This window comes from Drosophila suzukii, chromosome 3 (assembly GCF_043229965.1).
Source record: "Drosophila suzukii chromosome 3, CBGP_Dsuzu_IsoJpt1.0, whole genome shotgun sequence".
In the NCBI taxonomy this organism is placed as follows: Eukaryota; Metazoa; Arthropoda; class Insecta; order Diptera; family Drosophilidae; genus Drosophila; species Drosophila suzukii.
In genome coordinates this window covers 92,400,144-92,413,722 of record NC_092082.1, presented here as the reverse complement: position 1 = coordinate 92,413,722, position 13,579 = coordinate 92,400,144, and the positions used below count along the sequence as shown (strand labels likewise).

General features: G+C 46.9%; 1 protein-coding gene across 10 annotated transcripts in view; it reads right to left on the bottom strand.

The window, feature by feature from the left end:
• LOC108010771 (band 4.1-like protein 4) overlaps window positions 1-13,579 on the bottom strand; it is a 58,696-nt gene that overhangs the window by 6,771 nt on the left and 38,346 nt on the right. For 3 of the 10 annotated variants that reach the window (XR_010654181.2, XM_065865347.2, XM_065865342.2), the window contains exons 5-15: window positions 12,908-13,005; window positions 12,257-12,465; window positions 11,252-11,404; window positions 10,016-10,188; window positions 8,131-8,394; window positions 6,298-6,756; window positions 5,207-5,605; window positions 4,828-5,112; window positions 4,565-4,702; window positions 4,360-4,506; window positions 2,991-4,272 (exon numbers count right to left, since the gene is read on the bottom strand). Coding sequence is in view for 9 of the 10 variants with exons in the window: in XM_065865347.2 (XP_065721419.2) it covers window positions 2,991-4,272; window positions 4,360-4,506; window positions 4,565-4,702; window positions 4,828-5,112; window positions 5,207-5,605; window positions 6,298-6,756; window positions 8,131-8,394; window positions 10,016-10,188; window positions 11,252-11,404; window positions 12,257-12,465; window positions 12,908-13,005 (3,607 nt within the window). In the remaining variant the exon portion in view is untranslated. The remainder of the gene's footprint in view (window positions 1-2,990; window positions 4,273-4,359; window positions 4,507-4,564; window positions 4,703-4,827; window positions 5,113-5,206; window positions 5,606-6,297; window positions 6,757-8,130; window positions 8,395-10,015; window positions 10,189-11,251; window positions 11,405-12,256; window positions 12,466-12,907; window positions 13,006-13,579) is intronic. The other 7 variants (XM_065865348.2, XM_065865344.2, XM_065865343.2 and 4 more) reach the window with 5 other exon arrangements.

The window sequence follows — 13,579 nt, the reverse complement described above, 5'->3', positions numbered from 1 at the left end:
GCCAACAAACACTAATGCATCAAATTGTCTGGCATAAATGTGGCCCAGTGTCAAACGCCCCGTTCATTAACACGCGGCTCCCGGGGAGCTGGAAAATGGAGAACGGATAACAGGACGCTTCCAATGTCAGGGACGGCGGGGTCACCAAGGTGGGGTCACCACCTCGTCTGGCAACTGTCACCATCAAAGATAATTGCTACCTACGATCTTTTTTTCTACTCCCCCAACAGTTTTCCATCGCTTTTCCCCTATACTATATGCATATCAGCATTGTGAATGAAAATGCATAAAAATATGCCATATGCCGCCGGCAGGTCAAAAGACAAAAGGGCGTTTAGACTGGGGAAAAAATATTTCCAATTGCCTACATGATGAATAATTAAATCATACACGGGATGTAGCATAAATAAACGAGTATTTGTTTAAAGTTTTCCCTTTGTTTCTCACTTTTTACATTTTCCGCACTATTTGACATGGAAAAATGTTTTCTGCCAATAAATCAATTGGCGATTTCATACTTTTTATGACCATTTTTTGTTCGAGCTTTTTCAAAGTTATGATTGAATGCATTTTGTGCTGCGGTCATTGTTTACTCTGGTCATTGTTTTCTAAATTTAACATTTCATGCTGTTGACCAAGGCTATCACAACTTTATACGGCCTTTAACCTTAACTCTTCCATCAACTTGGAAAAAATGGGTGAAATTAAATAACAAATGTGTCAAATAGGCAAAATTTTTATTTAAATTAAAATGCTGATTTCCCATGCTGAACAACTCACTCAATATGTCCTCTGTTTTTTCTATCCCACTAAAGACGCTACTGCCAACAAGCAATCGCTTAAAGGCCTATAAGTTTGCTGCCTTTATTGTTTGCCAATTGTGTTAATCTGGCATTTGTTAGGATTTGGCCGAGTGTGGCGTGTTCCTGGGGGCTACTAAAACGGAAACAGTCCGGACAATGGATATAATAACAACTGCAGGCGTTTTACCAGGGACACAGCCATCATTCGATGTGTCCTTCGCCGACGGCAGAAACTGCTAACCCTTGAAACAACACAGCAAATGGCAGAGACAACAGCAATCGAAACTTTTGCCACATTAAATCAGTAAATTTATTGACTTAACTGCTTTCTGGGCCGAGGACACCACGGAGGACACCAGCCCATCCCCTCCAGCCACGCCTCTTTATTTCCTGATCGCCCTTTTCTGGGGGTTGTCAGCATTGGCGTTTGTCTCTTGGCCGCTGGCTGCGCACTTTGCCACTTTGGCCTGGCCAAGATGGTGTCCTTAGTCCCATATCCTGGTACACTCAACAAAATGTATTGAATCTACTGAGAAAGTAAAAGTGGGGCATAGAAAGCACTAAGTTCTTGGAATAATTTTAAAAGGTGTCAGAAAGTATGCAACAGTATATATTACGGATCAGAAAGGCGAAGACACTGCACACTTTCGGGTGTCTTTCTAAAGGATTTGGATTGAAGAACTAACTGTCGACTTAAAATCCTTTTAATACAAAAAAAAACATTTGACTTTGAATTTTCAAACATTTTTTAAGGAACTTTCTTCAAAGAGATTGTTCTGAAGGAATGAATCATTGAAAAATGCTTAACAAAAAATCTTTTTTCCGAGTATAATTTTTCCTGCCGCAGGATCCCGTGCTTGGCATTTTCCTTTGGCCGCCTTGCTTTGCCTTTGCTTTTGCTTTGCCCCTTGCTGTGCTGTCATAATTTTTGATTTGCTTGTTTTATTTGATGTCCTTGCTGATGTCGTTGCTTTGGCTGCCATTTCAGGCGTAGTCCTCGTTCTTGGCCCGCTCCGAACTAAGCTGCTTCCCAGCTTCCCAGCTTAGGAAAAACAATTTTGCAAAATTTATTTTATAGCAAAATTATGCCAAACATTTCGAAAATGTTTCTATGTACTCCCTGTTGTTGTTCCTCTAGCCGTTTGGGAAATGCTCATATATGTGTATAGATATATATGGAGGATGTACACACATGCGTGTGACCCGGTCGAGAGCTTGGAAGCTGGCCCAGAATTTATTTTAGAATCGTAAGTATTTCTGCTCTCGTGCCATCAACTTTGGCTGAAATTATTTGCTTTGCAAGGAGGAGGCAGGACTCGGAGGTCCTGTCTGTTATATAAACTTGGATAATGTAGCGCAAATAGTTGCTTATTATTTATTCTCTTTTATTGCCCCCCTATCAGGCCAGTTCAGAAGAGGACAGAACCTTTGTCTTGGGCCGGCTCTTTATGGCCTTTTATTTTTCGGGTAATTTATTTGTGCCTCAGCAGAAATTAGTTGGCATATTTCAGTTGTTAATTAGGCATGCGTGAAATTGGGCAAAGTTTTGCCTAGCATAGTTTTGAGTTAGGAATACTATACATATGGGCATATGTCTGGCGAAGATTCGCTGAACTATGCCATAGAATTTCGAGTGCACAAAAGGTTGTTCGCCCCCCAAGTGGCTTTCTCACGCCTTAAATTTGAGTTAATTAAATTTCACTGTAACCCGCAGCTGAGATAGCGGCAAGTTTACGTTTTGCCTTTTTGATAGGACCAGGCTTACACGAGAGTCCTTTGGGTGAGGAGTGGTGGAGGGTAGAGTGTGTGTGCGATAAGGATTCCTCATTTCGGGGGATTCCCACCCCGGGTCTTACGAAATAATCAACATAAAAGCTTCAGTTACTTATTACACTTGTGCAAATACGGATACACACTAGTGTCTAGTGCTCTTTAGAAATACAAACCGAAAATGGAGGAGGAGTATCATGCCGTACAGACTAAGTACTTGGGAACAGGGAACTGGGGATGCGATAATGCCAGTGAAATACGGATTCAATTAAGGCGCGGAACACAAACATGCAACAACACAATGGAGTGGCAAACGAAAGACAAGTTGCACAAACTGAAGAGGAGGCGGAGTATCCACATCAACATCAACATCAACATTCAACATCGACATGCGACAGGTTTGCACTTCGTACTCACAGTTGGCTGCTGCACCTCCACGGGCAGGGGCACGGGCACAGACACAGATGCATTCTGGCCATGCTGCAGATACACTAATGGACCGCCCGACTGACGCGGCTGCTGGACAATGGGCATGGCCGGCGACGAGGACGCGGAGGCTGTCGACGTTGAGGGAGCTCCGGCGACGGCGGCTCCTTTGTCGAACTGATAGTACATGACGTCGGTGGCGGGCGCCGTTCCTCCGTAGAGCGGCGGAGGAGGTGGCGGCGGATCTGCGGTCTGGGATCCAGAGATGTGGTAAGCGGTGGTCTGTTGTTTGGGGGAGCCCCCTGCTCCTGCTCCTGCTCCACCCCCTCCTCCTCCAGCTCCTCCCGGCATCTGCGGCATCTTGTAGTTGTAAATGTAGGGCCGCTCGTACTCCCCGCCATGTATGTAGGACAAAAAGAGATCCGACTTGGCTGGCTGCAGGCCAAAGCCTCCCGAGGAGGAGCCACCGTTCCCACCTGACCTCTGACCCAAGGGACGATTGTAGCCCGCTCCCGAAACACTGCTGCTGGCATAGTGCAGGGGATAACAGCCCGCGTTGGCCAACTGGTTGTTCCCGCCGCCGCCGCCCGTCAGGAGCTGCGTCTTGGTGAGACTCTGCCCGGAGAGCCGCCTGGTGGGCACCCCGATATCCGACTTGGCGTCCCGCCGCTTCACCTGCGCCACCTGCGTCGAGGGACCCTGGTAATAGTACGGCGACGCCGGATTGCTGGGCCACTCCACAAAGCTGCGCTGCCGGCTGAAAGCACCACCACCAGCACCTGGACCACCACCAGAGGATACCATATTCCCGGCCAGATTGCTAATGCTGCCCCCGCCACTCACCACGCCCTTGGAGCCCCTGGCCAGCGCATTGTTCAGGCTGAACTTGTACTGGTTGTTCTCGAAGGTCGTGTAGTGGAGCAGGCGATTGGCCGGCGACTGCTGATTAGAGTTAGTAGCGCTGTTGGGATTGGGATTCGGGTTCTGACTCGGGTGGGAACTCGAGCCGGAACCATGGACGGGCGCCAGGCCCGAGGAGCCCTGGGAGCCCGGGTTAGTGGACGATGGCGAGGAGGTGGCGTATTTGTAGGTGCTCTTCTGTTGCTGGCGTTGCTGCTGGGCGAACAGCGAACGCTGCTGCTGCTGCTGGTTACTCACGGTCTGCTGCATCAGGTTGTTGTAGTTCCCGCCGGCACTGCCCCCCGACTTCCGGTGCGATCCGCTCGAGGCGCCAGAGGATTTGTTGGTGCCGTAGCGAGTGCTGTCGCTGGATCTATTGAATGGAGGAGGGTTATGGGGGTAACAATAAAGGGGCTTAAATTATTCACATCTAAAATATATCTATTATCCTGAGTCTCACCTCTCCGATGAATATGCATAGTCCTGATCAGCGCCCAGTCCAGAGTCTGTGTGCTCATGGGACACGCGCAGGGCTGAGTTCTCCAAGGGACTCAGATTCGAGCCGGTGGGTGAGATAAAGTCACCCATGCTCATGCTGGACATCATTCTAGAGGCCAAAATATCATATGTCATATCTATATATCCCATAATCACCCCTTACTTACCTAACTAGACCATTATTCCTTTCGCACTCCCTTGAAGATATTGTGCTGGCTGATCGTATGGAACCATTCTTGGGCGCATGTCCTCCAGTTCCAGGACCTCCATTGGCGTCGTGTGGGTGCGAGCTTTGATAGTAAAGTCTACAATTATATACATGGGTTAAGTTTAAGCTGATGCAAATCAGAAAACTAAACGAAAATAACTCCATTTAAAATTGACACCCCCTCACCTATAACTAATATTGGTTTAATTAGGAAATACTTACCCTCTGATGCGATCGACTCGATTCCTGGCCTGACCCGTATTACCCGATCCACTGCCATTGGTGATGGTGTTGCCTGACCCCGTGCTCTTGGCTCCCACACTGCTCTTGCTGTTGCTCTTGTGAATCTTCAGGTTGGAATTGGACCTCTTCGAAGTGGTCTCCACCACCGTATAGGGAATCTCCCGTAACTGTTGCTCCGACATGCCCTCCGTGTCCACCAAGTCGAATTGAAGGTGCTTCGCCAGCTCACTATTCCACATTCGACTGCGTGATTCCGATGGGGATCTAGTTATGTTTAAAGAAGAGGAACGAATAATAAAAAAAATAATATAATTTAAGAGTAAGGAAGGGGTTATTTCTAGGTAAAGGAGCAACTCACTTGTTCTTGCGATGCCTTCTAGACTTGTGGTGCGAATGGGTGTCCGAGTGGCTGTCGTTGCTGTGCAGACTCCTGGCCACCATGCTGCTCTTGGAAACGGCTGCCTGCTGCACGGAACTCTGGCCCAAACTGGCCTCCGCCTGGCGCCTCTGAACCTCCCTCCATTGGGAAGTAGAATCTATGAGTTCCGCACTTCCACTCCTCATCGAGGAGCTTCGATGGCCGGAGTAGCTGCGTCCTCGAGTGCTGTCGTGATCCGATCCCCCAGCCGAGTCCCTTCGGTGCCGGTGCGATCGGCGGTGTTTGCGATGATGCGAACGCCCTGATCTTCCAGAGCGACCCGATCCTCTAGAGAGCTCGCTTTCGTTATCAGAGGTGCGACGATGACGGTGCTTATGCCTAAAATTAAAAAGTAAGTAAAGGGTTTTAATAACATTGCGTATTTTAGTCCAATTTGATAACTTTAAGAAACTAAAGCAAGTAAGATCATAACCGATAAGAAAAGTAAACAAATTAAACATTTCAAACTATTACGCTATACAACGGTGATTTGCTAATTTTAAAGGCCAAGAAATTTTAGAATTAATGTCCTTTCGATAAGATATGTGAAATACCGAAGTTTATACGCATATGAACTGGGGAAATTCGAGGTTCCATGTGAAATTCTGATCATTGCAGATAAGATAAACATCCACTCACTTTAATCCAAGCACTCAACCTAGGCGCATGCTTAAAGATGTCCACGTCGATAGGGTTTAATGGGTCTCAAAATGTCACATTTACTAGACAGCTTGACTCTATCTTAACCTTTTCAGGGACACTATCAGAGTTATTTAATTCTTCTAGTTTGATAAAATTTGCACGCGTCATGTTTATCTAACTCTATTCTAATTTTCAGAGCATTCAAATATATAGATGCCCGTTAGGAAGGTCGAACTTGGGTCTAATGCCTATCGATAAAATAATCTCTGTTGATGTGCGAGGAATTTATTTTATACAATACTTTTCCTTATGGTTTTAGCTTGTATCTCCTCTTGTTTCACTAGATCTGTTATATTGTCTTAAAAATATTTATAACTTATGGTACTCACTTGCGCGTGGACCTCGAGTCGTTGGAGGAGTGGCTCTCCACGGAACTGGAGCGGTACCGCTGCTGCTGGTGGGAGGCGGATGAGGAGCTGGCCCGCTGCCGCTGGTGGTGCGAGGACGAGGAGGTGGCCCCCGCCGACGAGGACTGGTGGTGCGGATGGTGGCTGGTTCCGTGCCCGTGGCTGTGGTGGCTGTGGTGGTGGTGCAGCCCCCCGCCCGCCGTGCTGGCGGATCTCACGGATCGCGGACTCGAAGGATTGTGGCCGAAGAGGGACCGCTGCTGGGACCTCGGCCAGGGGGCACTCCGGGTGCTCCTCGGGGAGTCAGGTGTCTGCAGGTTGCCCCCGCTGTTGTTGTTGTAGCTGCTGGAGTTGTTGTTCTGCTGCTGCTGCTGATGGCAAGGTCTGATCCCCAAACTGGTGGGTATGCTGTAGGTGGATCGATAGGGACTGTCGTAGTTGCTGTTTCGCGGGGGGAAGAGATAGATTAAAGGCGGGGGATCAGTCAGCGCGATCTCGCATTATTTTGCCATAAATTTAAATTGTTTAACATAAACGTTGATTAAAGTCCGCGGCATGGAAGGCCATTTAGGCTGTCCAATTCGATCTGGGGAGGCAGTCCAGCTCCACTCCACCGGTATACAAACTCCTCGCCAAGATCGACACAGACAAATAATGCGCGTGTGCAAAATTGAGTAATTGCCGCACTGGCAATCAGCGGGCAATCATTTCGTACTCTCAGGAGTCGTCGCTTCAGTTCGGTTCAGTGGATGCCAGATCCCCGATCCCAGATATCAGATCACAGATCACAGATCCCAGAAAACCCAGAACGTGCCTGGTGATTTATGCTCCCTGGGATCCGCAGCGATCTGGCATCTGGGATGGGTGCCTGATTGGCCTGATGTTTGGGCTTCTCTTTGTTTGCAAATGATAAATGACGCGGGCTATTTGCTCATCCCATCCCCGGCTCTTCAGCTAGAGTCCATGTCCATGTCCAGGAATCCAGCGATTACGATTGGCTTCTATTACCTTATTTAGAGCCTCACCTGAGCGTGTAATTTATGCACGGATGGTGGGCAAACACTTACACTGGACAGGTCTGGAGATGGTCTCTGGTAATTGTCTAATTCGAGGTGGTTCCTAGGATCGCCTTCGCTAAGTCTTTGGCCTACGACTGGAAGTATACACTCCCTGGCGATAAATCTGCTGGCATGACTCAATTTCAGCCGAAACTTCCCCGATTTTTATTTGCCCATATAATTTGATGTGTGCAGCCATAAAACATTTAATAAATGCTGCGTCTAGACAATGTAACTGCCTTCGAAATGGCAACTAAATGGATTTTGAACACGATTCCGAAACAGAAACAGAAATAGAAACAGAAACAGAGTGCCAGAGGCACTTGAGACGGGACAATGCCAAGGAGCTTCTACATATCTAGCCCATCATCCTGTTTGTCCTGTCAAACGCAAACGGAAGAGGGCGGGGAATGATGAAGTGCTCCGGCTGCATTCCTTTCAAATTGAACCCGGCGATTCCGAATGGCAATAGCCAAACCGAAAAATACATACTTGTATGTTTGGAAATTAAAAAGAGATCAAAGGCGAGTCCTCTCCAACGAGCCACACGAGAGCTCTTCCGGCGCGCCAGCTACCAAAAATGATTACTAAAAAGCAAAAAGGACTTGGCCGAAAAAAAGGACAACTACGTCAAAGGAAGCAGCTGCCGTATATAAATGGGTGAAATACGGAGCGCGATGGGGTGTACTACACATGGGTAAATCAAAACTTTTGTGCACGGAATGAAAACAAATGATGGGCTGTTTGGAGTACTCACTTGGAGATGGTGCCCATTCCGGGCTGGGGAAGCGGCCTGTTGCCCATGTGGCTGCCGCCCCGGTCTGCTCCTAATGTTCCCGCTCCACTGGCTCCACTGGCTCCATGGCCACTGCCAGTTCCATTCCCGTTCCCATTCCCATTGCTGTTGAAAAAGTCATCAATCACGCGGCGCGGCTGGCGTTTGGAGGGGGTGCGGGTGAAGGCGGGCGGCGATCGTCCGGCGGAAAGTGCATCCTTCTCCGCCTGCTTGTCCGGACGACTACTTTGGGTTCAGGTTCAGGTTCGGGTTTGGCAGACATGCGGTGGTGGTAGAGGCGGTGGTGTTGGGCGGGCAACATAAAAGTAGGCATAAAGGCGTCCAAAAATATTAACAACCGAAATGGGGAAATGCCAAAAAAAAAACAGGGGCTCATAGAAGACGCTAATAATGAACAGTGAACCATAAAAAGGCTGTAAAACACACACAAATAAAATAGGAGCCGAGAAACTGGCAAACTTTCATTTGTTTCTCAAATTAAAAACGTTCTGTTCTTGGGGTAGTCATAAAATGAGCCGACGCCCCTAAAATAAAAACTTTTTCTTTTTTTTGGCCACTAGAAATGGTTTGGCAGCCAAGTTAATAGTTTCACTGAGTTACGGTTGGCCACGTGAACTCCATTCTGCGTCTGGCAGGGAGCAAGAAAGTTTACCGCAGCAACTAAATGGTCAGCCGCAGTCACCGCAAATGTCCAGTCATAAACATGAAGGACCTGGAGCCCCTGTGGCCCGAGATCCCCCGAGTCCCCTCGGTTCCCTGCCACATTCGTCATGCACAATTGCCTGCATTTGGTGAGCCAACGGCTTAGAGCCGCCTTTTCGCAGAAAGTCATTAGTGGGCTTTGCACTCGAGTTTCTTTTTGGCTGACTGCCGGAGGCCTGGGCCTCCTAATTCCAATCCCCTTACCGAACCCCTCTGCAGATCCGACATTTTTATTGGACTTCCAATTAGTTGACCATGCAGGCGATGGCGTAAACTTGATCTATGCACACTGCTTGGGTTGCACTGGATCTGGAATCTGGAATCCGGAATAAAGCTGCCTGCTTCTGTTTGGCTTTGACTTTGACTTTGGGCCAGAGATGAGTTCTAATTGGTTCGGCGGGAAACTCGAGGAGCTGACATGCGAACTCGGTTCATTTTGGCATTTTTAGGGGGTCTTATGTGAAACTGGAGTGGCTCTTGATTAGGTCCCGACTTTATGAACGTGAGTTATGGAAACAGGGAACTGAAAGAATCTCTTACTGGGCTTATACGATTTTTACTTTCACTTTTCTTGACATTAAGATAGCAATAATGATTTCGTTCATTGGGATTATTTTTATCAAGACTTTATGTATGTTAAAAATCTTAAGTTAAACTTATTTGAATTCCCCACGTAATATATCTTTTATAAGTGGTTTTCGGATGCCTAATGCCTTCGATGATGTAATTTTGGAAAAGGGTAAATTTTGGCTAGTCCAATATTCCCCAAAATAAACGGTATGAAAGGAACCCCTTGAAATCCATCTATCCTCTTAAGAACCAGTTCACTTGTTCGCATGGAGCCCAGCTCTATTCGTCCACTTGAGCTGGCCCTTAATGAGCTAATCACATGAGGTGCTTTTAGGGGGCAGGGATTGAACTCGAGTGTCTGGGCCATTGAAATTTGTTACGTCTTAATTGGCTGCGCTTTTGGGTTCGGCCAATAAATTAGGCAACGCAGCGAGCCAGAGGGGTTTATGTTTTCGTTTCGGGTCTTACAACTCCATCTGCTGGGCGGAGCACACACGACTGCACCCACAGGAACTTCCTGGAGAGTTCCTGGTACCCCCGGTTCTCCCGACTGGCTGGTTGGTTAGTTACTCACCTGTGCCTGAAGCGCGATCCCAGTTGGAACAAATCGGCGGCATGCGACTGCGAACTGGGCAGGGGGGCCACTCGCACCTGCCTGAAGAAGGCATGGTGCTCCACGCAGCATCGCCACAAGTGTTTGCAGGCCGATTTGCGAGGCGTCTCGAATCCGTAGGTGCTCAGCTCGTTCTGGAAACAGAAAGCGGAATCCAATCGCAAAGGTGTGATAAGCACAAGAGTCGAGTCACGATGCGAACTCAGGACTGGGAACTGGGAACTGGAAACTCCACTGGGACATGCCGACAAAGGAGGCGGAGTGAGTGACTGAATGAATGCCCCTGTCGGTTTCGCCCCCACCCATTACAAACTCTAAAGTGCTGGCCAAGAAAAAAATTTGGAAAAAGGAAGGAAAAGAGAAAAATCGAGGCGAAGGAAAATGCTTAAGTTTCCGCCTTTTGTGCGCGTCAACTGGCTGGGAAACTTTTTTGATTATCAAAGCGTTAACACCCGAAAGTGTGCAACTTTCAGCAGCTTCAGCCATTCAGCGACTCCTATCTCCTATATCCTATCTGCCACTAAGGCTACCAAGCTACCAAAGCTACCAGCTACCAGCTACTTGTTGTCTAACGAGTCCTCCTACGCTTTCGGCTCCTGGCGCCACTTGATGCCGCTGACAGCCAAAAGTTGTCGCCATAAGGAGCTCACAGAAAAAATGGCTACACTGCAAAATGGGAATAGGAAATTGAAGGCACTGGAAAAGAGGTGAAGAAGATGTAATACCCTATATGCTTTGATAGAGGATCTTTACTGAAGGAAATAATTTAGTGATCTAACTAAATTTCACACTTAGACTATCCTTAAAAAATTCTTATGTTGAAAAATAACTAATTTTAATGCATTTTAATTTTAATTCTTCAACTCGAAGAAATGTTAAGGCTTATAATCACTTAGAATGTAAATGATATTTCCCAACTTTTTCTGAGTCATCTGAAAAGTATCCCCTAACTATCCCATCTGCCAGAACTTTCCTCGCAACATTGTCGTAGGTCTACTACCCTTTAGTGCTAACTTTCGACCATTCACTCGCGGAACGAACTGCAAATTGTAAAAAGCACTTGTCGGCAAACAAATTTATGGCTGGGATGGGCCAAGGATTGGGGATCTGGACCCCCATTGTCGGTTCGGGTAGCCAGTTCCCAGTTACCAGTTTTCCAGCTCGCATTGTCGCGTTTTGGTGCGTTTGAGAATTTACATTTTTATCGCTTATCCTGAGCATAAAATAGCGTCCTTTATAATAAACTTTGGCAATGCGCGGCCAATAGTAATGAGCCACCGTCGTCTTGTTGCGCAGCACGACAATCCCGCTCGGAGTCAGGCCCAGGAAGTACTCCACGCTGTCCTCGCCCTGTGGGAAAAGCGGGAAAATGTATAGAATGTACAGGAAAAATGTAGAGAAAATGCGAAACTTTGGCAAACAAAAGGCGGGCGCAAAAGTTCTCCTTTCGGCCATTGCCAAAAATGTGTTAACAAGAAGAAAGTTTTCGCCCATTAGCAGCAGGCGGCATTTTAATGGATACCTCGTTCTTATAATGCCGCCCAGTGGAAAAAAGAAGGCGAAATAAATGTAATTTTAGCTGTTAATTAAATTAAAAAGAAGGAGAGACCAGCAGAGCATATAAAAGACGGCGTTCTGGCGCCGCGATAGTCAATGATTTGTGTCTATAAACAAACAAAAAAGGGGGTGGCTATAGGCTTTATTATGGCACATACCATATACCACATGGAGTACAAGGGTTCGGGTTCGGGACCCCCACCACCAACCACCAGCCCCCACCCCCAACCCCATCATATATGTATACAAACACAGCTGGTGATTTATTGAGGTTTGATATCAAAGTAAAGGGCAATAAAAAATGCAAATGAAGTGCCAACTTACGCAGCACAAAAGCGTAGACACACGAGACTTGCTTTTTCGGGGTACTCATTTCCCCATCCCTCATTTGCGGGACCCCCACAGAAATGTGAGCAAATGATTTATAATATTTGCCTTGAAACGAAATTAAACTTTGCATTTCCCTCTGACCCCTTTTATCCGGCTGGTTGAACGTCGAAGCCCGGCTGTCTGGTGAACCATCTGCGGTTTCGGAACTTCGGAACTTTGGGTCATGGGAGTCTACCCCCCTGCCATATCACCATATCACCATTTCAGCCGATTTGGTTTGACACATGAGCAGCATCAGCACATCGCATCACTTACCAGGACGGGATGCAAATCCACGCCATACATATCATGCCATTTGACTTTGTCCAGATAGTTGAGCTCCGCACTGGAGGGCGACATTCCCTTCAGCTGCTGGTGGAGCTCGGAGACACGGGTTTCCAGCTCGTTGCTCTGGTTGGGGAGCAGTCGGAACTCGGACACATAGCCCTTCGAGTGGCGCCGCTGATCGTAGTCACCAAGCTCCGCTGGGGATGGATACAAATGGGATTATTGGGGAAAAGATAGCCATTAAAAGTGGGTTTGTCACGAAAGATTATTCTCAAGAACATTCGACAGGCTAGGAATGGCACAAAGTTTATAGAATTAGAAAAATACATTTATAGGGTCTTAAAACTGGTTAAAGAATTAAAATATTAAATATAATACATTGAATATTCAAACAAAAATATTGTTATTTCATTTTTCAATTTCTTTACTTAATTAAAATGGTGTCCTTGCTAAGTCAAATAGAACTTTATTTCATCTGAGTAAGACCCTGGAGACACCCCCTAAATTTTTGTTTGTACAAGTGTCAAATATCCTTGAGAAGCCCAAATCAGCCAACAGAAAAACCTCAAAACTCAATTTGTATTTCGTTCAAAAGGATTTCTGTGACACCTGTGACTCACTGGGTATTTTGTTACTTACATTGCACCACAAAGGCTCCCAGTTCGGCGGCCAGTTCAAAGGCCACGGGCAGTCGTCCCTGCAGAACGTCCTGTTTGACTTGCAGAAAGAGTTGATACCTGCAAATGACAAATTTCATTAGCCAAAAGGACAAGAAACAAAAACCCGACAACAAGCCGGACAAGAAGCAGTTAACAAGTGGGCAAACAGAAATCTGGGCATAAAATTAGTTGATCCCCCTTGGATGTTTGTCTAAAGCAAACATTCAGCCGACTTGTTGACTTTGGGCGTAACATGGAAATCATGAAACGAAACAAATAAAGGGCCGACTGTTGGGCCGGCATCATATTTCACAATTATTTGCTAGAATCAAGCGCAGTTTGAGCTCCAAGTTTGCCTTAATCCTGCCAGCCTATGCTGTCTGTTTGAAAATCCACCCACCCGACGAGTCGTTTGGATTTTCAACTTGTCCTGTCCAAAGTCAATTGCCGTTTATTGTGTGCCGCAGACTTTGTATAGCTAAAATAACACAATATTCTTTGGCCCTAGTGCACTTCCAATAATGCAACGGCAATTGCATTGCCACGCCCCCATCATCATCGCCCCGTTTCCACTTGGCCAGAAGTGCATTTCGATGCATTTATATGCGCTAATATTAGCAGTGGATTCAGCGGCAGTTGGCCGGGATTTTGA